This window comes from Pristiophorus japonicus, chromosome 18 (genome assembly GCF_044704955.1).
Source record: "Pristiophorus japonicus isolate sPriJap1 chromosome 18, sPriJap1.hap1, whole genome shotgun sequence".
Classification (NCBI taxonomy): domain Eukaryota; kingdom Metazoa; phylum Chordata; class Chondrichthyes; family Pristiophoridae; genus Pristiophorus; species Pristiophorus japonicus.
The window spans coordinates 85,260,712-85,285,924 of record NC_091994.1 but is presented as its reverse complement, the minus strand read 5'-3'; the positions used below and the strand labels follow the sequence as shown (position 1 = coordinate 85,285,924).

At 47.2% G+C, this 25,213-nt stretch overlaps 1 protein-coding gene across 1 annotated transcript; it reads right to left on the bottom strand.

Annotated features, from left to right (window-relative positions):
• Positions 1-29: 29 nt before the first annotated feature.
• On the bottom strand, positions 30-24,292 carry cfap107 (cilia and flagella associated protein 107). Its single transcript, XM_070860719.1, is given in 5 exon segments — positions 30-89; positions 1,095-1,384; positions 2,612-2,786; positions 3,533-3,643; positions 24,152-24,292. Coding segments are annotated over 5 exon segments (777 nt in total).
• Between the last annotated feature and the right edge of the window lie 921 nt (positions 24,293-25,213).

Here is a 25,213-nt window from a genome sequence, read left to right as displayed (position 1 = left end):
TAGCACCATTCACATCATCAGACAACAACTTATACAATGGCTTCGACAGCTTCTTCGGCTTCATCTCCCAAACATGTGACCTCTACCACCTAGAAGATCAAAGGCAGCAGGTGCATGGGAACACCATGACCTCCAAGTATCCTCTCCAAGTTACGCACCATCCTGACTTGGAAATATATTGTCGTTCCTTCATCGTCGCTGGGTCAAAATAATGGAACTCCCTCCCTAACAGCACCTTCACCACATGGACTGCAATGGCTCAAGAAGGAGGCTCACCACCATCTTCTCAAGGGCAATTAGGGATGGGCACTAAATGCTGGTCTTGCCAACGACACCCACATCCCGGAAAGGAATAAAAAAATATATATACACTTTCGATACAGCAAAATATCCCAACATTCTTCATGAGAGGAGAAGCATTCAGACTGCATTTGGGGGAAGGGGTAGGGGAGGGAACTGAAGGTGAGGTTGAAGAGGCAGGTTTTAAAAATACTATTTGGTGGGAAGAGATGTGGTGAGGTGGAGGAGTTTTTGGCAGAGATTTTCATAGAACAGACAGCATCACTGGCTGAAGGCTCCAGCACCCATGGAGGCAATGAGTGTTAGACAGCTATTTGACCATGGCTAGCATCACAGCTGTGCATAATCCTGTCCTCAACCAATGCCCAAATAGATGCACTTTGTAACAGGGTGTCACTGGATGCTGATCTGGGGTGGGAACTGCAGCTGCAGAAATTTCTCCTCACTGGCTCAGTCCTGTGAGCACCCGCCCCCCCTCCCCCCCATGACCGAATAGCCCGCGCTTACCAACTGGATAGGTTCGCACATCAGGAACGGCCGCTTGGACAAGATACCAAAGGGTTTCTAGTCTAGCAAGAGTCAGCATATTTGGGAAAGGAAGGAGAAAACTGAGGGGTAAAGTTAAAGATGACAAAGTTCTCACATTCCCCATTCAAGCAGAGAGATGGAAAGACAAAGACACAGCACAGATTACATAAAGCAAAGGTTTATTACTTGAGAGGATTTGTTATAATTCTATTGCTAGGTGTCAATGAATTTCCTCCACAGGGTCATTCTGTCATGATCAGACAAACCTGATACGGTGTCCCCAGCACGCCACATGCCAGTGAAGGCACGCGGCTAGACATATTGTCACGCCTTGCCATGATGTCAGGCCTGGTTAAGGAAACCTGGCGCAATTTTTCATCCTGTTTTGGCATGGGCATGGTGGGATTATTGTTGGCAGTTTAGGGCCTTTGTGGAGTAAGGGAATTGGGACCATAGGAGACAGTGTAGATACTCTCGTACATATTGTGGTGGCGCTGGTTCCACCTCTTCAATTTAAGCATTTTCTCCTCCAAGAGGCCAAAATTTGTAGGAGGAGCTGAAAGAAAACAGATACGAGAAGTCTCTGAGTTACAACAACAACAACAAGCACTTATATAGTACCTGTAACATAGTAAAACATTCCAAGGCGCTTTATAGGCATGTTATCAAACAAACATTGACATTGAGCCATGTCAGAAGATATTTAGGACCAAAAGCTTCATCAAACAGGTAGATTTTAAGGTGTGTCTTAAAGGAGGAGAGAGAGGTCGAGAGATGGAGAGGTTTAGGGAGGGAGTTCCGGACCTTAGGGCCATGGCAGCTGAAGGCACGGAGGGGAGAAGAAAATTGGGGATGCGCAAGAAGCCAGACCAGATGGTCCCAGGTTTAATCCTTGCGGAGTTAACTGATCTCAGCTGGGGCAGCAAAGTGGGGCCTAAACAGCCCTGCGCTGCTCCTCAAATTCTGGTTGTACCAGTCCTACACTCCTGTTCTTTGGGCACCCTGTGTGGAGAGGAGCGGGCAGGTCCGAGGGCCTCCTCCTGGGCATGGCCAAGGGGGCCATCAGCCGGTCCAGGCAGTCGGGCGGTCGAGGGGGTCATTCAGCCCGACTGCCTGCCTCTCTTCCGCGGTTACACCCGAGCCAGGGTGTCCCTGGAGATGGAGCACGCGGTGTCCACCGGTACGCTCGCGGCCTTCCGCGAGAAGTGGGCGCCGGAGGGACTGGAGTGCATCATCACCCCCGGCAACCAAATTTTAATTTGATCATTTAAGTTTAAAGTTTAATTGGTTTAATTTGCCGGTTTTAGTGCCCCCCCCCTTTTTAGCCAGGGGGGCACTTGTATAATTTATCTTTTTAGTGCACTAGAAAAAAAAAACACCCAAAAACAAAGGGGGGCACCAGAAAAACAAATGTATTTTGGAGTGTGACCCCCCCCTTGCAGGAGGCATTTGTTTAAAGTGCACAACTAAAATAGTTGAACAGCCCTGGACTGGCAAGTGGTGTATCAGTCAGTATTTCTCAGCTTCTGATCATTATCCAGTGACCTCTGCTGAAACACTCACATTATGAATGGCAAATGAGATCAGGACTGATTACGACACCCTCCCATGGAGGAATAGACTGCCGATACTCCTAATTGATGAAAGATCATTTAGGTAAGGCACCAGAGAGTTGCTGATGCCCGCAAACCATACCCTGCCAAGATATCGTCAGAGGCGGAAGGAGACAAAAAAGGGGAGAAAATTGGCATCACTATATCTGCAAATGTATCGACATACACACCTATTACTGGATGGTCTGAACGTTCTGGGAGCCAGCCTTGCTTTCTTATATTCCACGAGCGGAGTGGAGGCAAACACGGGTTTGGGCGTCTGTTTATAATTTCATCGTACTCGGTAACGAGATACCAGGAGCGTGGAATGTTGTGATGAGAGAATAATACTGAAAGAGGTAGACCCTAAAAAAATAAGGCAACCTATTTAGGATCACTTCTTGTTCAAGCACTGTCTGAGAATAAATGAATCATACACACGGGCTCCTGGTTTACAACAACTGAATAAATCAAATCAAGTCTTTATTACATGGGATTCCAGGATTTTAATCTAATATTTTGAGGGACACGTTCATGATACCATCCATTTATAATCAATAGTTTCATTGTGTATTATAGAGCTCCACCTCGTGGCCTACTGTGGTAATGCAACTGCTGATGTCAATACAATAAAAGTCACATGATGTATTGGAGCCATCTTATAAAGTGTGTTTGTTAGTGATGTCGTACTAGTGTGTGTTTGTCACCCACGAGGGGAAACATCCTCTCTGCATCTACCCTGTCCAGCCCCCTCAGAATCTTATATGTTTCAATAAGATCACCGCTCAGTCTTCTAAACTCCAATGAGTATAGGCCCAACCTGCTCAACCTTTCTTCATAAGACAACCCTTTTATCTCAGGAATCAACCTAGTGAACCTTCTCAGAACTGTCTCCAATGCAAGTATATCCCTCCTTAAATACGGAGACCAAAACTGTATGCAGTACTCTAGGTGTGGTCTCACCAATGCCCTGTAAAGTTGTAGCAAGACTCCCCTACTTTTATACTCCATCCCCCTTGCAATGAGTACGATTACCAGGGTTCAGAAAAGACTTTGTTGGTGCCAGTGAGCATTCCTTCCCCGGGGGACCCTTGCCCTGCCGTCCCCCTCACCTGATGTTTTTTCTGTATCCAAAGTTTCTCTCTGGTCTCTGGCAACGCGTTTGGGTACGGCTTGTAGTGGGCTCGGTATGTAGTGGTCCCGAAGCAATCCCCTTTGATGAACTGCGAGAACCAAAGGAAATACACGTTACAGTGAAGATCTACATTGGAAGTAAACAAATGGCAAAGCAGCCCGCTTGATCGGCAGCCCATCCACCACCTTCAAAATCTATTCCCTCCACCACCGGCGCACCGTGGCTGCAGTGTGTACCATCTACAAGATGCACTGCAGCAACTCGCCAAGGCTTCTTCAACAGCACCTCCCAAACGTGACCTCTACCACCTAGAAGGACAAGGGCAGCAGGTGCATGGGAACACCACCAACTCCAAGTTCCCCTCCAAGTCACACACCATCCTGACTTGGACTGCTGTTCCTTGTCAAAATCCTGGAACTCTCTCCCGAACAGCACTGTGGGAGCACCTTCACCACACGGACTGCAGCGGTTTAAGAAGAAGGCCCACCACCAACATTTCACGGTCAATTAGTGTTGGGCAATAAAGACCTCAGTGCCCAGCAGGCTAGGGAGGGTTAAAATTATTCAATGTGACAGCTCCTGATTACGATCTGTGGACTCTTGCTGCGTGGATGTTGAATGAGGACACAACTGCATTTGGCGGTGATGCTATCCATGCTGGAATAGCTACTGAGACTCACGGTGAGGGCTCACAATGAAGAATAGCCATTGCAGCATCAGAATTCAGTGTTACATTGGGCTAGAATCTCCACTTTTTTTGCCTGCTTAACGCCTACTTAATGCCCATTTAACCACTAAAATGACGTTTAACGCCCAGATATCGCATTTTGGCACAAAATGGGAACTGACGGGCTTTTTTAGGAGACTTATCACCGAGTGTTATTTTCCCAATGGGCTTAACGGCGAGAAAAAATGTTACCACCCACCCACTTTTTTGGGGAGAAATCAGCAGATTTCAAGGCCCATATTATCGCCCAGCGTTACTTTCCTCACGGAATTAACGCCAAGATTCAATAATAACGTCCAGTGACTGTTTTTTGTCGTAAAGTGCATATTTATCTCACTAGCGGCCATGGAGATTGCCCACCGTCAATTTCACCCCCTCGCACACATCTCACCCAGAATATCGCCCGCTCAAAAAAACGGCCACAAAAAGTGGAACTAACCGGGACGGACGCCAGCAGTATGGCTGGCATTTGTTAAATCCCACTCTTACGGGAAGAGCTGATATTGGAAAGATTTGCCTGAAAGAGCGCTGATGTGAGTGACAATGCTGACACACTGCTGTGTGCGTGCAGCTCAGGCATCAATGGTGCCCATCATCTTGGTGCCAGTTAAAGTTTACGTTGATTGATGTTAAGTTGTATTTAACCCTTTCACGGTAAGGAATCACCAGTGTGTAATGGTCCAGCTATCTGAGACAATGCGCAACAAGGTTATGTTCAATAACAAAAGTTTAATACCAACATTGGTCTGAAATCATAAGTAACACAGCCAATAACACCCAACCCCTGCCCACATCCCACTTTTTTCACCATTGACATAAATCACATGGTCAACATGTCCAGCAACACAGAATACAAAGGCAAAGCAGGAGCGTGGTCCCCAGCCCCCGTACATTGCAACAAATTGCATACACCCAGATGGCGATATAATACAGCCATCACCTGTGCACATGCACCTCACTTTCCTTCCCCCCTCTTTTTCTTCTCCCCACCTCTACCCCTTCCCCTCCTCGCCTGGCCGAGGAGCTCCTCAGGTGGTGCCTCATTGGGGGCAACTTTCTCTGATGCAGAAGCAGGATCTTGGTCCTTGCTCGCATCTGTCGTTCGCAGTGGTGGTGCGGAACCTAGGGGTGGAGTGCCGCGCTCTAGGACCACCGGGAGGGTTGTGGCAGCAGTGTTCCTGGCTATCGCATCCAGGGACTCTGCCATGCGTGGAATGTACTCGGACATGGTGGCCAGGTCGGGATATGTCCCCCAAAGCTTCGATGAGCTGGTCACCAATGTCTACAGTCCTCCTGGACAACTGAACCATCTCTCCGCTGTCATGGAGCAGACCTGCCACGTCCAAGAGACATCCGCGGGGTCAGCGCCATCCTGGGGAGAGTAGTTTGGGGTCGGCACCTTCAGAGTGGAGGTGGGAATGACCGAGGACCAATAAATGGCCTTGGGGTGGAATGGATTCTGGAGCGTGGTGATGCAGGTTCTTCAAAGTCCGGGCTCTCAGCCGTCAAAACAGACCCAGTGGATTGACGGGCGACAATCGGAGCTCCTCAGCACCAGATGTAGTAGGATCGCCCCCACCTTCTGGCCTCTGTGGCCTTGCCTGGGGCTGCGCTGCTGGCTGAGCTGCAAGACACAAATTAGGTTGTTAGAGGAGAAGGAGGTGTTAGGGTGACAAGGTGCGTTGTAGCTTTACACACAGCATGTGCACGACAAAAGCACCACCGCTCTCAAAATCATCGCAGACATCACATTTCATGACCATCAAAACATTGTAGATTGCAATGATTTTCATTAGGCCAGCATTATTTCTATGACACTTTTCGAGATCATCTATCATATATGATTGGTCGGATATGAGTTGGTGTGGCATCTATTGATTTTACATCACGCAATGGTTTAAGCTTTACTCACGTGGCATCACTTCAGGGTCTGCAGGTGCATCCGTGGCTGTCCGGGGCTAGCACTCGCTCCTCCATGTCAGTGATATCGCTGGGGACTGGTGGCCCCCCACCCATTTGCCTCTGCATGGACCTCTTCGTCGATAACTTCTTCTGTAAAAGGTGACAGGATGACATGGCATGAGATCATTGTGTGATATCATTGCTAGGTACTGTCACAGACACTGATACAACACATAACCGACAGATGTAATCATGATTATTATGATTATTATCATTCTTTACCTAAAGACGTACACTGTCACTGCAGGCTTTGAGTAAAACATACCCGGTAAAAGTGCAAGACCTCACATCTGCTGATAATCACTCATGACTGTAACAAATCAAATTATATAAATACGTAAGTACAAGTAAATCAATGTAATACTTACTCTTGTGGATCCCACAAGGTCGTTCCATCGTTTGCGGCATTGGTTGCCCTCACGCACCTCGTTGGTCGCCGACGAGACCACCTCTGCTATCTCGGTCTATATCCTCTGGTATGCCTTTCGCGTGGGCTTCCCACGCCCTCCCTGTGTCAGATCACCCCAGCCTGACTCGACCTCCTGCAGGAGGGAGGCATTTGCCTCTTCTGAGAACCTCCTGGCTCTTTTGTGGCCTCCAATGTGCTCCTCTCTCACCTCACTGCTCTCTCCAACGTCAGTCTCCACAGCGTGCTGTGATGCCTCCTTCTCTCCCTCCATTATCAGGCAAATTCGGTCAAATATGTGGCTGGTTATTGTTTGCCTACTTGCTGTGAAGCTCTAAAGTCTCTCTCCTTCTGCCCAAAGCAGCCATACCACACCCAGCCACGCCTTCAGTCCCTCTCAGCTCCCTCTCTCTCTGTCTCCTCTTCTGCGCATGTCATAGTGACCCTTGACCTCCTGAATTGTGGGAATCGAGCATTGCCATGCCATCGCTAAGGACGGCCACACTTTACGGCAAAAGGTCAGAAAAATGTAATGCTACCGTCTGTTTGATATCACTCTCGGTAACGCCCATTTTCAAAAATGTAAACTAGGTGTTTTGAGAATGGGTGAAAAGCCAACGATCTGAAAACTTTTTTAATGCCCACGCCATAAATAACGCCTATTTTGGGGCAATAAGCTCAAAAGTGAAGGTTCTAGCCCATTGACTTTTACATCCCAGAATCAGCTCATTCAGCACAACTGGTCTATACTGGTGTTTATGCTCCACACAAATCTCCTCTCAGTTTACTTCATCCAAACCTATCAAGATAACCTCCTATTCCTTTCACCCTCATGTGTATCTACCTTCCCCTTAAATGTATCTATTCTCGTCGCCTCGACCACTCCCTGTGACAGTGAATTCCATATTCTCACCACTCTCTGAGTAAAGAAGTTGCTCCTGATTTCCTTATTGGATCTATTAGTGACTATCTTGTGTTTATGGTCCCTATGGCTGATGGTTTGGATGGAACAGTAACAGCATCATCAGGAGAGGAGGGGGAGAAAAATGGGAAAAAAATAAATAATTTTTGCATGCGTATCTGACTATGACAGATTCTCAAGACTTGATCACACCTGTAAAATACTCCACAACTTGTATTTGTCTCTCCGATTCCCTCATCACAGCTGAGCCCAAACCTGTCCTCACCCAGAGTGTACACACACCCGACACACATACACACCCATCCCACACACACATACACACACTCAGCCCACACACACATACACACCCACCCCACACACACATACACACACCCACCCCACACACACATACACACACTCAGCCCAAGCACTGACACACACTCACCCCACAAACACATACACACACCCACCCCACACACTCACACACACTCACCCCACACACACACACATACACACCCACACACCTACACACACCCCACACACTCACACATACGCACACTCACCCCACACACACACTCACCCTACACACACATCCCCCACACACACATACACACACATCCCCCCCCACACACACACACACACTCACCTAACACACATCCCCCACACACACATACACACACTCACCCCACACACTCACACACACTCACCTCACATACTCACACACACTCACCCCACATACACACATACACACACTCACCCCACACACACACACACATACACACACCCACACACCTACACACACACACCTACACACACACACCCACACACACTCACCCACGCACACACACCGCCCCCCCCCCCCCCCCCGCCACACACACACACACACATCCACACAGTCACACAAACCCTGCTTGAGATCTGATGAGCTTGGAAAGAACTTGAGCAGAGATGGAAGAGAATCAATGGTGTCAAGTTTCAGCCTGAGTTGCTCCTATTCTTTTGGAGCAACTAGTTTAGAATGGAGCATCTTAGAAATTGCAATTCTCGGCATTTAGTTTGCTCCAGTTCTAGTGAGTTAGAATAGTTCCATTTAGAACAGATATTTTTTTCAAAAGGGGGCGTGTCCGGCCACTTACGCCTGTTTTGCAAGTTTAAGCGGCGAAAACTTACTCCAAACTAACTTAGAATGGAGTAAGTGTAGATTTTTGTATGCTCAGAAAAACACTTAGAAATCAGGCGTAGGGAACGAGAAATGGGGGTTGGCGGTGGAGGGACAGTTACCAACATGAAACACTTCACTTTTACAAATAAAGAGCCATCATCAATAATAAATGATAAATAAATCAATAAATCAACCAATAAATCAATCAAAATAAATTTAAAAAATTAAAAATAACAAAAAATTAACAAATCAATAAATAAAAAATTAAGTTTCTACTCACCGACTGCAGCACCGGGAGCCCTCCAACAACGTGCTGGGATGGGCCCCCCCAGTGTCTCTGTCTCTCTCTCTGTCAGTGTCTCTCTCTCTGTCTGTCAGTGTCTCTCTGTGTTTCTGACAACAAGGGGTGGGGGGAGGAAGGGGGGAGGGAGAGGAGGGGGAGGAAGAGGAAGAGAAGGGGGGGAGGAAGACGAAGGGGAGCAAGAGGAGGGAGGGAGGGAGGGAAGAGGGGGAGGGAGAGGGGAAGAGGAGGGGGGAGGGAAGGGGAGGGAGGGGAGAGGAGGGGGGAGAGGAGAGGAGGGGGGGGAGAAGAGGAGGGGGGGAGCCGGAGTGGGAGCGGACCTGAATGGGGGGGGGGGGAGCGGGAGCGGAAGCGGACCTGAACGGGGGACGGGGGGAGGGGGAGCGGGAGCGGGAGCGGACCTGAATGGGAGTGGGGGGGTGGGGAGGCGGAGCAGGAGCTGAAGGTAAAGAGGAAGGAGGCCCAGTCCGATCTTTATCGCCCCAGTGAACCCATTCGGCCAGGGCTAGGGACGGCGTGCTTTGGGCCCCTCACACGCAGCCTCAGCGGCCTGGAGCTACTGCACATGCGCGCGCACTCTATCGCGCATGTGCAGAGGTCCCGGCACTATTTTCAGCGCCGGGACCTGGCTCCACTCCCCCACAGCTTGTGCTGCGCTGCACCAAGGGCCTGCCATGTTTCAGCAGCGGGGAGAATACCAAGGTAAGTTTTAGGCGCGGTTTTTGTTCTAAAAAGTCGGCGCTCATGGAGTTGCGCCGTTCTAAGCGTGGGGGCAAACTTGGGCCCTATGATTGGGCTTTGGAATGTGAGTTAAAGAATGATTTCAATCATTTTGCTGAGGAAATGTTACTTGTACAAAACTAATGAAAGCACCAAAATATCATTGCATTTATCTGACTTTCTCAGTTGAGAAAGATTCCAACCTTATCAGTTTCTAGATCGCTACAAACTGTAGTGATAGAATCATAGAATCATAGAAATTTACAGCAGGGAAGGAGGCCATTTCGGCCCATCGTGTCCATGCTGGCCGACCAAGAGCTATCCAGCCTAATCCCACTTTCCAGCTCTTGGTCCGTAGCCCTGTAGGTTACGGTACATCCAAGTATTTTTTAAATATGGTGAGGGCTTCAGGCAGTGAGTTCCCCACCACCCTCTGGGTGAATAAATTTCCCCTCATATCTCCTCTAAACCTCCCCCAATTACTTTGAATCTATGCCTCCTGGTTGTTGACCCCTCCGGCAAGGGAAACAGGTCCTTCCTATCCACTCTACCCAGGCCCCTCATAATTTTATACACCTCAATCAGATCTCCCCTTAGCCTCCTCTGTTCCAAAGAAAACAGACCCAGCATCTCCAATCTTTCCTCATAGCCAAAATTCTCCAGTCCAGGCAACATTCTTGTAAATCTCCTCTGCACCCTTTCCAGTGCAATCACATCTTTCCTGTAATGTGGTGACCAGAACTTCACACAGTACTCCAGCTGCGGCCTAACCAGTGTTTTATACAGTTCAAGCATAACCTCCTTGCTCTTGTATTCCATGCCTCTACTAATAAAGGCAAGCATTCCATACGCCTTCTTAACCTTCCTAATAATGGATATAATTGGCCAGGAGTTACCCCCTCATTGTCCAATGTCCTGTTCCCTTATAACACCAGAGCAACACATTATATTCGATGTGTGGGATCCCGGATACAGTAACAAGCTGAGAGGGAGTTTGGTAAACGGAAGAGAGAGTTTGTGATTAGTAGTTGTGATCATCACAAGTACTTTAAGTAGTTTGATATAAAATCTCAAATAGATACCACAATCAGAAAGAAAAACAATGTTTTGAGTATCAACAAAAGACAAAGAGAGTGAAATTGTACAGCAAAAACATCTATATAATTGAAACATAGAATTATAGAAACATAGAAATTAGGTGCAGGAGTAGGCCATTCGGCCCTTCGAGCCTGCACCACCATTCAATAAGATCATGGCTGATCATTCACCTCAGTACCCCTTTCCTGCTTTCTCTCCATAGCTCTTGATCCCTTTAGCCATAAGGGCCATATCTAACTCGCTCTTGAATATATCTAACGAACTGGCATCAACAACTCTCTGCATTAGAGAATTCCACAGGTTCACAATTCTCTGAGTGAAGAAGTTTCTCCTCATCTCGGTACTAAATGGTTTACCCCTTATCCTTAGACTGTGACCAATGGTCCTGGACTTCCCCAGCATCGGGAAGATTCTTCCTGCATCTAACCTGTCCAGTCCCATCAGAATTTTATATGTTTCTATGAAATCCCTTCTCATTCTTCCAAACTCCAGTGAATACAGGCCCAGTCGATCCAGTCTCTCCTCATATGTCAATCCTGCCATCCCGGGAATCAGTCTGGTGAACCTTCGCTGCAATCCCTCAATAGCAAGAATGTCCTTCCTCAGATTAGGAGACCAAAACTGAACACAATATTCCAGGTGAAGCCTCAAAAAGGCCCTGTACAATTGCAGTAAGACCTCCCTGCTCCTATACTCAAATCCCCTGGCTATGAAGGGCAACATGCCATTTGCCTTCTTCACCGCCTGCTGTACCTGCATACCAACATTCACTGACTGATGTACCATGACACCCAGGTCTCGTTGCCCCTCCCCTTTTCCTAATTTGCCGCCATTCAGATAATATTCTGCCTTCATGTTTTTGCCTCCAAAGTGGATAACCTCACATTTATCCACATTGTACTACATCTGCCATGCATGTGCCCACTCACCTAACCTGTCCAGGTCACCCTGCAGCCTCTTAGCATCTCCTCACAGCTCACACTGCCACCCAGCTTAGTGTTATCTGCAAACTTGGAGATATTACACTCAATTCCTTCATCTAAATCGTTGATGTATATTATAAATAGCTGGGGTCCCAGCACTGAGCCCTGCGGCACCCCATTGGTCACTGCCTGCCATTCTGAAAAGGACCCGTTTATCCCGACTCTCTGCTTCCTGTCTGCCAACCAGTTCTCAATCCACGTCAATACATTACCCCCAGTACCATTGCTTTAATTTTGCACATCAATCTCTTGTGTGGGAGCTTGTCAAAAGACTTTTGAAAGTCCAAATACACCACATCCACTGGTTCTCCCTTGTCTACTCTACTAGTTACATCCTCAAAATATTCTCGAAGATTTGTCAAGCATGATTTCCCTTTCATAAATCCATGCTGACTTGGACTGATCCTGTCACTACTTTCCAAATGCGCTGCTATTTCATCTTTAATAATTGATTCCAACATTTTCCCCACTACCGATGTCAGGCTAACTGGTCTATAATTCCCCGTTTTCTCTCTCCCTCCTTTTTTAAAAAGTGGTGTTACATTAGCTACCCTCCAGTCCATAGGAACTGATCCAGAGTCGATAGGCTGTTGGAAAATGATCACTAATGCATCCACTATTTCTAGGGCCACTTCCTTAAATACTCTGGGATGCAGACTATCAGGTCCTGGGGATTTATCGGCCTTCAATCCCATCAATTTCCCTAACACAATTTCCTGACTAATAAGGATTGAAGAAAATGTGGTTTGACTATCACTGTGAGCAAGCTGATTGGTTCATCAGAACAACATGGAGTTATCAGTCACATGGTCAGCATTGACCAACCAGATGAAAAAGCACAACAAATAAGCAGAGAGTAGCCATATTTTTGCCTGCTCCTAAGACCCAACCTCTCATGCTCCCAAGTTGACTTCCATTGCCCCAACATTGGCGGTCGTGCCTTCAGCTGCCTAGGCCCTAAACTCTGGAATTCGCTCCCTAAATCTCTTCGCCTCTCTACCTCTCTCTCCTCCTTTAAGATGCTACTTAAAGCCTACCTCCTTGACCAAGATTTTGGCCATCTGTCCCAATATCTCTTTATGTGCCTCGATGTCAGATTTTGTTTGATGATGCTCCTGTGAAGCGCCTTGGGTTGCTTTTCTACTTTAAAGGCGTGTAATGTACACGTTGTGAGTATGCTCACAGATTTGTAGAGCTGTTGAGTTGTGAGTGGCTTAGCCAGTCACGTGATGTTCACAAGACTCACTAAAACCCCAGCCAGTTGGGTTCAGGGGATCCACGATGAGGCAGGTAGTTGTGAGCTTGGTGGATGAACTGGTAATGTGTAGTGTGATTGTTAAACCTTTGCTAATAAACCAACTAGTTCTTAATAGCAATGTGTTGCTATGAATTCTTAAGCAAAGAACCCATGAAGCAAATACATTACAACTTCCTAAACCTCTCCGCCTCTCTACCTCTCTCTCTTCCTTTAAGACGCTCCTTAAAGCCTACCTCTTTGACCAAGCTTTTGGCCATCTGTCCCAATATCTCTTTATGTGCCTTGAGGTCAGATTTTGCTTGATGACTCTCCTGTGAAGTGCCTTGGGATGTTTTGCTATTTTAAAGGTGCTATATAAATGCAAGTTGTTGTTGACTCTGGTCTTCATTCCCTAGAGCTCACTGGACCCAGCCTCTCCACCCCTGGATCACTGGCCTCACTTTGCCCAACACTGTGCTACTTCCACCCACTTCAAGAGACCCCGCTTCCCTGCCGTCTCCTCGCATCTTTTCCAGGCTCCGACTCGGAACTCCGCTCACCTCGAACCACAGACCGCAGCTCTGTAGAACGAGTGCTTGTTAGGATTTATTTCAGTAAGCTCCCATTAAACTGGTTTGTACATTATCAAGTAAACTCCCAGTACGACTGCAGGGAAAATATCTATGAATGAGATCAGTTAAAGTAACATTTGCGGATATGTGTTCACTTTTGTGTAAAAATATCCTTGCAGCAATGCTCACATCAGTTGCCATAGTCACAGCAACTCTAACTGGATCACAGCAAAGTTACATTAATTAATTTCAAAGAGAACATCTACCGTTCAGAGAGAATGGAAGAAATCAGAGACAAGCGGACGGATTTGGAGACAATGGGACAAGTGATAGACAGTCAGAGCGTTAGAGTACGAGACAAGCAGAGACACAACTACAAGAAAAGAAACACAACTTTTCAAAAAATTTGTCACTGAGCAACGCCACAGTAGGCTGATAAGTTCCTATTGTTTATATTTATGTATGTCTCCCATCCAAATGTTAATGCTGGAATTTATACCTTCAATTACTGTCACCCTGCTTTTCCATGTGTCACGTGATGTAGAGGGTGGTGTTGTACAACATGGCAATGCTAATTGGATCTTGCAACAATTACTCCTAGTCTGATGGTAAAATATCATTTTTGGATATTAAGGGAATCAAGGGATATGGGGATAGTGCAGTAAAGTGGAGTTGAGGTAAAAGATCAGCCATGACCTTATTGAATGGTGGAGCAGGCTCAAGGCGCCGAATGGCCTACTCCTGTTCCTAATTCTTATGTTCTTATGAAAGTCTTCTCTGTCTGCTGGTCCAAGAGTTCTCGGTGGAATGGATTTGGACCAATCTCAACCAGTTTTGAATGGAAATGGACCTAAGCACAATACTAGCACAAATTAGAATTAGACTGGAAAACATCACATAGATCGATGGCAGAACATGGAAAATATCATACTGGTGGAGTAAAGGATGCATTTGAGGTTTGGACTGACACTCCTTGTTGGAGCAGAGTAGAAAGAGCTTTAATCTGCAATTAAACCATGCTGTTCGTGAGCTGGGAGTACTTGATGGAACAATGTAGGGAGCTTTACTGCACCTCACCGATGCTACACCTAACCTGGGAGTGTTTAATGCTGACACCCAATGTTTGAAATGGAAAATGTTCCATTCTCCAGCCTTAATATCAAAAATACTTAATTGGCTGTAAAGAGCTTTGGGGCATCCGGTGGTCGTGAAAGCCGCTATATAAATGCAAGTCTTTCTTTCTTTAACTGAACTTCAACAGAATCTGTAAAAGATTGGTATGGATTTCACTCTGGGTCAGAAGGCTTGAGTCCCACACCAGGACTCAGGTGTATAATCCGCTGCGGTACTGAAGTGGCAGATCATTGGATGTTCTGTCCTTTGGACGGGATGGTAAACCCATGTCCCGACTCAATGTTCAGGTGGATGGTAAAGATCCCATGGCACAATTTGAAGAGCAAAGAGCTCTGCTGATGTATTCGGCAACATTCTTCCCCAAATCCAATACCACTAAAAACAAATTCACTGGTCACACCTCTCACTGCAGTTTGTGGATCTTGCTGTGAGCAGAATGGCTTCCACAACAAGTCACTGCACTCCAAGGTAATTTGATGTTTGGCCTGATCAGGCACTATGGGCCGCCCATTGAACACCCTCCTGACTTGGACTTTACGCGTGAAAATTGGGCTCTCGCGGAGGATGTCCATAAGAACATAAGAACATAAGAACATAAGAAATAGGAGCAGGAATAGGCCATACGGCTCCTCGAGCCTCCTCCACCATTCAATAAAATCATGGCTGATCTGATCATGGACTCAGCTCCACTTCCCCGCCCGCTCCCATAACCCCTTATCCCCTTATCACTCCAGAAATTTACAACCCTCTGAGAGAAGGAATTCCTCCTCATCACTGTTTTAAATGGGCCTTCCCTTATTCTAAGATCGTGCTCTCTAGTTCTCGTCTCCCCCATCAGTGGAAACATCCTCTCTGCATCCACCTTGTCAAGCCCCCTCATAATCTTATTCATTTCGATAAGATCACCTCTCATTCTTCTGAACTCCAATGAGTAGAGGCCCAACCTACTCAACCTTTCCTCATAAGTCAACACCTCATCCCCAGAATCAACCAAGTGAACCTTCTCTGAACTGCCTCCAAAGCAAGTATATCTTTTCGTAAATATGAAAACCAAAACTGCATGCAGTATTCCAGGTGTAGCCTCGCCAATACTTTGTATAGCTGTAGAAACATGGAAACATAGAAAATACGTGCAGCAGTAGGCCATTATGCCCTTTGAGCCTGCACCACCATTCAATAAGATCATGGTTGATCATTCACCTCAATACCCCTTTCCTGCTTTCTCTCTGTCATGTATTCGTCCAGCATTGTAACCCATGTATAATCTGACCTAAGTTGTACACTGTGAGAACAATGACCACGAGGTGGGAGACAATCCTAACCTGGACCTTCAGGTATAAAAGGGGAAGCTCCACCCACCTTCATCACTTGAGTGCCAAGGAATAAAGGACAGGTCACAGACTGACCTTCTCTCAAGCATGGGCCTCGTGTGCATTTATACTGTATAGTAAGGACGTATCAATGGCGACGAGAAACTGGGATTTAAACCACGCGAGCATGGCCACTAGCAGAACAGACGAGAGGTACTGTATTAAGGAATGGTTGGGACAGAGATTCAACATTGTTAAAGCAGCACACAGTTCTCCAGGCAGACAAGGGCAATCGGGCATGCCCCAACATTTAGTCGAACCCAGAGGGGGAGTTCGACAGAGACAATGGCAAGCTGAACGGCGATTCACGCCATTGCAAGGGACAATGCAGCCAGTAATGGGGCATCAACACCTGTTAATGGCGCATTCAAGGACAGTCACAGGGGCAATCAGGGACGATCGACTGGCAAGGGACCTTTTATTTCAAACAACAGCTCATGTTGGAGGCTTGGAGGCACACACTCAGCCGGAGTTTGCAGAGATGAGCAAAATACCTGCAGAAATTGCAGAAGTGAATGCTGGGAGAAATCGCTGGACACCACAAGGCCAGAGCGGTGCCGTACGTGGCGGGAAAAGATAGAAGGCGAATTGGACCGCTTGCTGAGGGAAGGCATCATCTCGCCAGTCGAATTCAGTGACTGGGCGAGCCCGATTGTGCCGGTGCTCAAGGCGGATGGGTCGGTCAGGATATGTGGTGATTACAAGGCCACCATCAATCGGGTGTCACTCCAAGACCAGTACCCGCTACCGAGGGCGGAGGACCTCTTTGCGACGCCATCCGGTGGCAAACTTTTTTCAAAATTGGACCTGACCTCAGCTTACATGACCCATGAGCTGCCGAGTGAGTCGAAGAAGCTGACCACCATCACGACACACAAGGAGTTGTTTGAGTACAACAGATGTCCGTTCGGGATTCGCTCGGCCGCCGCGATCTTTTAACGAAATATGGAAAGCCTCCTCAAGTCGATTCCAGGGACGGTGGTTTTTCAGGACGACATCCTCATCATGGGTTACGATACTGAAGAACACCTCCACAACCTGGAGGAGGAGCTACGCAGACTGGACCGGGTAGGGCTGCGACTGAAAAAAGCGAAGTGCGTTTTCCTAGCTCCAGAGGTAGAATTCCTGGGGATGAGGGTAGCAGCAGACAGGATCAGCCCTCTGCATCCAAGATGGAAGCGATCCAGAGAGCACCCAGACCCCGTAACATGACAGAGCTGCGTTCGTTCCTGTGGCTCCTGAACTATTTTGGTAACTTTCTTCCCAAATTGAGCACGCTGCTAGAGCCGCTACACATGCTCCTACGCAAAGGTCATGAATGGGTCTGGGGGGGCAGCCAGGAAAGGGCTTTTAATAGAGCACGCAATTTGTTATGTTCCAACAATCTGTTAACGCTATATGACCCATGTAAGAAACTTGTGTTAACGTGCGATGCGTCATCCTATGGGGTCGGGTGTGTGTTGCAGCATGTCAATGTCAAGGGTCAGTTACAGCCGGTAGCTTATGCCTCCAGGAGTCTGTCCCAGGCAGAAAGGGGTTATGTGGTGGTAGAAAAGGAGGCACTCGCATGTGTATATGCTGTAAAGAAAATGCACCAGTACCTGTTTGGCAGGAAATTTGAGCTGGAGACAGATCACAAACCCCTAACATCCCTTTTGGCCGACAACAAGGCCATAAATGCAAACGCATCGGCCCGCATACAGAGGTGGGCACTCACGTTAGCCACCTATGACTATACAATTCGGCACAGACCGGGCACCGAAAACTGCGCCGATGCACTCAGCAGGTTCCCACTAGCCACCACTGAGGGGGCTACTGAGCATGCTGCTGAGATGGTCATGGCTGTTGAAGCTTTCAGAAGCGAAGGCACACCCGTGACAGCCCATCAGATTAAAGTCTGAACAAATAGAGACCCGCTATTGTCTCTAGTCAAGAAATGTGTCCTGAATGGGGACTGGGCAGCCACGTACAGGGCATGCCTTGAGGAATTTAAACCATTTCTCAGGCGCAGGGATGAACTCTCGATTCAGGCCGATTGACTACTGTGGGGAAAACGTGTAGTCATGCCCCAGATGGGCAGAGAGGTGTTCATCAGAGAACTCCACAATGAGCATCCGGGCATTGTCATGATGAAGGCAATTGCCAGGTCACATGTTTGGTGGCCAGGGATAGACGCAGATCTGGAACTTTGTGTTCCCAGGTGCAACACGTGTGCCTAGCTGGGCAATGCGCCCAGGGAAGCTCCCCTTAGCCCCTGGCCATGGCCCATCAAGCCTTGGTCACGCATCCATGTGGACTACGCAGGTCCTTTCATGGAAAAAATGTTTTTGGTTGTAGTTGACGCCTACTCCAAATGGATCGAGTGTGTCATTTTAAATTCAAGCACAGCCTCTGCCACGGTAGAAAGTCTATGGGCAATGTTCGCCGCCCACGGTCTACCGGATGTCTTGGTCAGCAACAATGACCCGTGCTTCACAAGCATTGAATTCCAGGACTTCATGGCAGGCAATGGAATTAACCATATCAGAACGGCACCGTTCAAGCCGGCCTCAAACGGCCAGGCAGAACGAGCAGTGCAGATAATCAAAAAGGGGATGCTCAGAATCCAAGGGGGTTCCCGACAAAGCCGCTTATTACGCCTCCTGTTGACCTATAGATCTCGACCACACTCGCTCACAGGGGTTCCACCCACAGAGCTGCTAATGAAAAGGACGTTCAAAACCCGGCTATCCCTTATACACCCCACCATGAAAGAAATTGTCGAGAGCAGGCGCCAGCCGCAATATGACTACCATGATAGGAATGCGAGGGCGCAATGTACTGATGTAAATGATCCTGTTTTTGTCCTCATCTATGCTGCAGGGCCCAAATGGCTCGCAGGCACTGTGATTGCCAAAGAGGGAAATAGGATTCTGGTACTTAAACTTATCAATGGACAAATCTGCCGCAAACACGTGGATCAAACAAAAAGGAGGTTCAGCAATCCCATAGAAGAAGCATAGGAAGAACATGATGTAGAGTTCACTCCACCACAAGTGACCGAACACTGGAACCAAAGGGAGGAGAGCCCAATCACTGTGGGCAGTCTGGATAGGCCTGAGGCACCGCAAACAGCAGACACTCAGACCAGCGCCCAACAACCGGAGCCCCAACTCAGGTGCTCTACAAGAGAGTGTAAACCACCAGAGAGACTCAACCTGTGATCCCAATAAGACTTTGGGGGGGAGGTGATGTCATGTATTCATCCAGCTTTGTAACCCATGTATAATCTGACCTAACAATGACCACTAGGTGGGAGACACTCCTAACCTGGACCTTCAGGTATAAAAGGGGAAGCTCCACCCACCTTCATCACTTGAGTGCTAAGGAATAAAGGACAGGTCACAGGCTGACCTTCTCTCAAGCATGGGCCTCGTGTGCATTTATACTGTATAGTAAGGACAAATCACTCTCCATACCCCTTGATCCCTTTAGCCGTAAGGGCCATATCTAACTCCCTCTTGAATATATCCAATGAACTGGCAACAACAACTCTCTGTGGTAGAGAATTCCACAGGTTAACAACTCTCTGAGTGAAGAAGTTTCTCCTCATCTCAGTCCTAAATGGCTTACCCCTTATCCTTAGACTTCCCCAACATTGAGAACATTATTCCTGCATCTAACCTCCCCAGTCCCGTCAGAATTTTATATTTTTCTATGAGATCCCCTCTCATCCTTCTAAACTCCAATGAATAAAGGCCCAGTCGATCCAATCTCTCCTCATATGTCAGTGCTGCCATCCCGGGAATCAGTCTGGTGAACCTTCGCTGCACTTCATCAATAGCAAGAACATCCTTCTTCAGATTAGGAGACCAAAACTGAAAACAATATTCCAGGTGAGGCCTCACCAAGATCCTGTACAACTGCAGTAAGACCTCCCTGCTCCTATACTCAAATCCCCTAGCTATGAAGGCCAACATACCATTTGCCTTCTTCACCGCCTGCTGTACCTGCATACCAACTTTCAATGACTGATGTACCATGACACCCAGGTCCCGTTGCACCTCCCCTTTTCCTAATCTTCCGCCATTCAGATAATATTCTGCCTTCGTGTTTTTGCCACAAAAGTGGATAACCTCAAATTTATCCACATTATATTGCATCTGCCATGTGCTTGCCCAACCGCCTAACCTGTCCAAGTCGCCCTACAGCCTCTTAGCATCCTCCTCACAGCTCACACCGCCACCCAGCTTACTGTCATCTGCAAACTTGGAGATATTACACTCAATTCCTTCATCCAAATCATTAATGTATATTGTAAATAGCTGGGGTCCCAGCACTGAGCCCTGCGGCACCCCACTAGTCTCTGCCTGCCATTCTGAAAAGGACCCATTTATCCTGACTCTCTGTTTCCAGTCTGCCAACCAGTTCTCTATCCATATCAGTGCATTACCCCCAATACCATGTGCATTAATTTTTCACATCAATCTCTTGTGTGGGACCTTGTCAAAAGCCTTTTGAAAGTCCAAATACACCACATCCACTGGTTTTCCCTTGTCCACTCTACTAGTTACATCCTCAAAAAATTCTAGAAGATTTGTCAAGCATGATTTCCCTTTCATAAATCCATGCTGACTTGGACCGATCCTGTCACTGCTTTCCAAATGCGCTGCTATTTCATCTTTAATAATTGATTCCAACATTTTCTCCACTACTGATGTCAGGCTAACCGGTCTATAATTCCCCATTTTCTCTCTCTCTCCTTTCTTGAAAAATGGTGTTACATTAGCTACCCTCCAGTCCATAGGAACTGATCCAGAGTTGATAGACTGTTGGAAAATGATCACCAATGCATCCACTATTTCTAGGGCCACTTCCTTAATTACTCTGGGATGCAGACTATCAGCCCCGGGGATTTATCGGCCTTCAATCTCATCAATTTCCCTAACACAATTTCCCGCCGAATAAGGATTTCCTTCAGTTCCTCCTTCTCACTGGACCCTCGGTCCCCTAATATTTCCGGAAGGTTATTTGTGTCTTCCTTCGTGAAGACAGAACTAAAGTATTTGTTCAACTGGTCCGCCATTTCTTTGTTCCCCATTATAAATTCACCTGAATCTGACTGCAAGGGACCTGCATTTGTCTTCACTAATCTTTTTCTCTTCACATATCTATAGAAGCTTTTGCAATCAGTTTTTATGTTCCCAGCAAGCTTCCTCTCATACTCTATTTTCCCTATCCTAATTAAACCCTTTGTCCTCCTCTGCTGAATTATAAAATTCTCCCAGTCCTCAGGTTTGCTGCTTTTTCTGGCCAATTTATATGCCTCTTCCTTGGATTTAACACTATCCTTAATTTCCCTTGTTAGCCACGGTTGAGCCACCTTCCCCATTTTATTTTTACTCCAGACACGGATGTACAATTGTTGAAGTTCATCCATGTGATCTTTAAATGTTTGCCATTGCCTATCCACCATCAACCCTTTAAGTATCATTCACCAGTCTATTCTAGCCAATTCACGTCTCATACCATCGAAGTTACCTTTCCTTAAGTTCGGGACCCTAGTTTCTGAATTAACTGAGTCATGCTCCATCTTAATAAAGAATTCAACCATATTATGGTCACTCTTTCCCAAGGGGCCTCACACAACAAGATTGCTAATTAGTTCTTTCTCATTACACATCACCCAGTCTAGGATGGCCAGCCCTCTAGTTGGTTCCTCGACATATTGGTCCAGAAAACCATCCCTTAATACACTCCAGGAAATTCTCCTCCACTGCATTGCTACCAGTTTGGTTAGCCCAATCAATATGCAGATTAAAGTCGCCCATGATAACTGCTGTACCTTTATTGCATGCATCCCTAATTTCTTGTTTGGTGGTCTATACACAACTCCCACTAGCGTTTTCTGCCCTTTGTTATTCTATAGCTCCACCCATACCGATTCCACATCATCAAAGCTAATGTCCTTCCTTACTATTGCGTTAATTTCCTCCTGAACCAGCAATGCCACCCCGCCTCCTTTTCCTTTCTCTCTATCCTTCCTGAATGTTGAATACCCCTGGATGTTGAGTTCCCAGCCTTGGTCACCCTGGAGCCATGCCTCTGTGATGCCAATTACATCATATCCATTAACAGCTATCCGCGCAGTTAATTCATCCACCTTATTATGAATATTCCTCGCATTGAGGCACAGAGCCTTCAGGCTTGTCTTTTTAACAAATTTGGTCACTTTAGAATTTTGCTGTAATGTGGCCCTTTTTGCTTTTTGCCTTGGGTTTCTCTGCCCTCCACTTTTACTTTTCTTCTTTCTATCTTTTGCTTCTGCCCCCATTCTACTTCCCTCTGTCTCCCTGCATAGGTTCCCATCCCCCTGCCATATTAGTTTAACTCCTCCCGAACAGCACTAGCAAACACTCCCCTAGGACATTTTGTTCCGGTCCTGCCCAGGTGCAGACCATCCGGTTTGTACTGGTCCCACCTCCCCCAGAACTGGTTCCAATGTCCCAAGAATTTGAATCCCTCCCTTCTGCATCACTCCTCAAGCCACGTATTCATCTGAGCTATCCTGCGATTCCTACTCTGACTAGCACGTGGCACTTGAAGTCCTACTTTTTAATTTAGCTCCTAGTTCCCTAAATTCGTCTTGTAGGACCTCATCCCGTTTTTTTACCTATATCATTGGTACCTATATGCACCACAACAACTGGCTGCTCACCCTTCCTCTTCAAATGTCCTGCAGCAGCTCCGAGACATCCTTGACCCTTGCACCAGGGAGGCAACATACCATCGTGGAGTCTCGATTGCGGCCGCAGAAACATCGCTGATGGGCCTTTTATAGGCCTCTACCGATGCTGCTCTCCGGACTCCCACCTCTCCAAGTCCCAGGACTCCTCGCTGACGGGCCTTTTATAGGCCTCCGCCAATGCTGCTCCCCGGACTCCCGCCTCTCCGACTCTCCGGACTCCTTGCTGACGGGCCTTTTATAGGCCTCCACCGACGCTGCTTCCCAGACTCCTGCCTCTCCGACTGTAGCAAGATTTCCCTGCTTTTATACTCCATCCCCTTTGCAATAAAGGCCAAAATACCATTGGCCTTCCTGATCACTTGCTTTACGTGCATACTATCCTTTTATGTTTCATGCACAAGTACCCTCAGGTCCCGCTGTACTGCGGCACTTTGCAATCTTTCTCCATTTAAATAATAACTTGCTCTTTGATTTTTTTTCTGCCAAAGTGCATGACCTCACACTTTCCAACATTATACTCCATCTGCCAAATTCTTGCCCACTCACTTAGCCTGTCTATGTCCTTTTGCAGATTTTTTGTGTTCTCCTCACACATTGCTTTTCCTCCCATCTCTATATCATCAGCAAACTTGGCTATGTTACACTCAATCCCTTCTTCCAAGTCGTTAATATAGATTGCAAATAGTTGGGGTCCCAGCACTGATTCCACTTGGATTGTCTCCCAACCTGCCCAGCAGCTTCACAAGAGGAAGGCAGGGAAAGGGAGAACATTTCAGGAAGAGGACAAATTACAAAAACAACAGAGCTAAAGGGGAAATTGACTTTTGTCCAACAGCCAGGGATCTCCCTCTGGCCCTTGCCAGGGTAGATGCGGGGAGAATGTTTCCCCTGGCTGGGGAGTCTAGAACTAGGGGTCACAGTCTCAGAATAAGGGGTCGGCCATTTAGGGCTGTGATGAGGAGAAACTTGTTCACTCAGAGGGTGATGAATCTTTCGAATTCTCTACCCCAGAGGGCTGTGGATGCTCAGTCGTTGAGTGTATCCAAGACAGAGAGCGATGGATTTTGGATATAAAGGAATCAAGGCATTTGGGGAGCTGAGGTAGAAGATCAGCCTTGATCTCATTGAATGGTGGAGCAGGCTTGAGAGGCCAAATAGCCTACTCCTGCTCCTAATTCTTATGTTCTTATGTTGCCTTAGCTGACATAATGATGCCACCATCTCCCCAGTGCCACACCATGATGGAACTATCCATGAGTCAGCTGTCTCCAGCCCACGCGGCTCCTCCACTCTTACCTTCAGCCTTTCCTCTGCCCAGTTGCCGAGCAACACCTTGTTTTGATAGTGTGGTTGTATTCTCCAGCTGGGCAATGTGGCCAGGGGGTCGGGGGCAAATCGATCGACCAGGGGTCGAGGGCAAACTGATGAGGTGTCCATATCCAGCGGTGTGAGCCAGACTCGGACGCACGCGTCTCACTTTTCAATGTATCACTTGCAATGTCTCACTTTTCAATGTGTTACTTGCAATGTGTCACTTTCAGCCTCTTTGTTTACTGTTTCCATGGAGACTGCCTTCAACAACACTCCATTGATAGCAAACTCTCGGCGCCTAACTCAGCAACATTTCTATTTTCCCCTCTCCAGCTTAAGACGTGTTGCTTTTATTTCCAATTGATGTTTTATTGAGCATCCTTGTTGGGACTTAAAAGTATGGGAATTATGAGATGGTGAGGTTCATCACCCAGCAGTGGTTAGGTGGCACCACACTTGGGTTTTGAAAGGTATATTTGGCTATAGCCAGCTGAAGGGACTGGGGATGCACAAGGATAAATTCACCAATCCCACGTTCCCAGTGGAGGTAAGGCTCCGGCAGTCTAGTGTCTATTCCTCAAACTGCTCATTGTGTCACTCGGCTGGAACTGCGGGATTGGTCAATACCATATTTCCACAGGTGCCACCTGGGAAATCGACACCTCAGCCAGATGGCCATTTTCCATTTGAGAGGCTAGATGATGAATATCAACAGGGGCTTCAACCAGATCATGTCCTGATCCAGTTCGTGGATTCTTCCTCCCCAGCTCAGGGCCAATGTGGCCAAGCCTCACTCCTTCACTGCTCTTCTGGCTAAGACCAACCAAGCAACGACCAGTTTATGAGTCCAGATTGGTTTTCCTTTTCCTGAGGGAGGCTTTTAACAAGTGCCACTTTACAAAGATTTAGGTTTACTTTCTGTATCTCATAACTCTACAAGGTCCCATATGAGACATCAGTTTTCAAGGCTGGTCAGATGATTGCTGATAGCTCTCCAATTTGCCATCTAGGATCAGCCTTGTCACTCTGCTCTGTATTGCTTCTAGG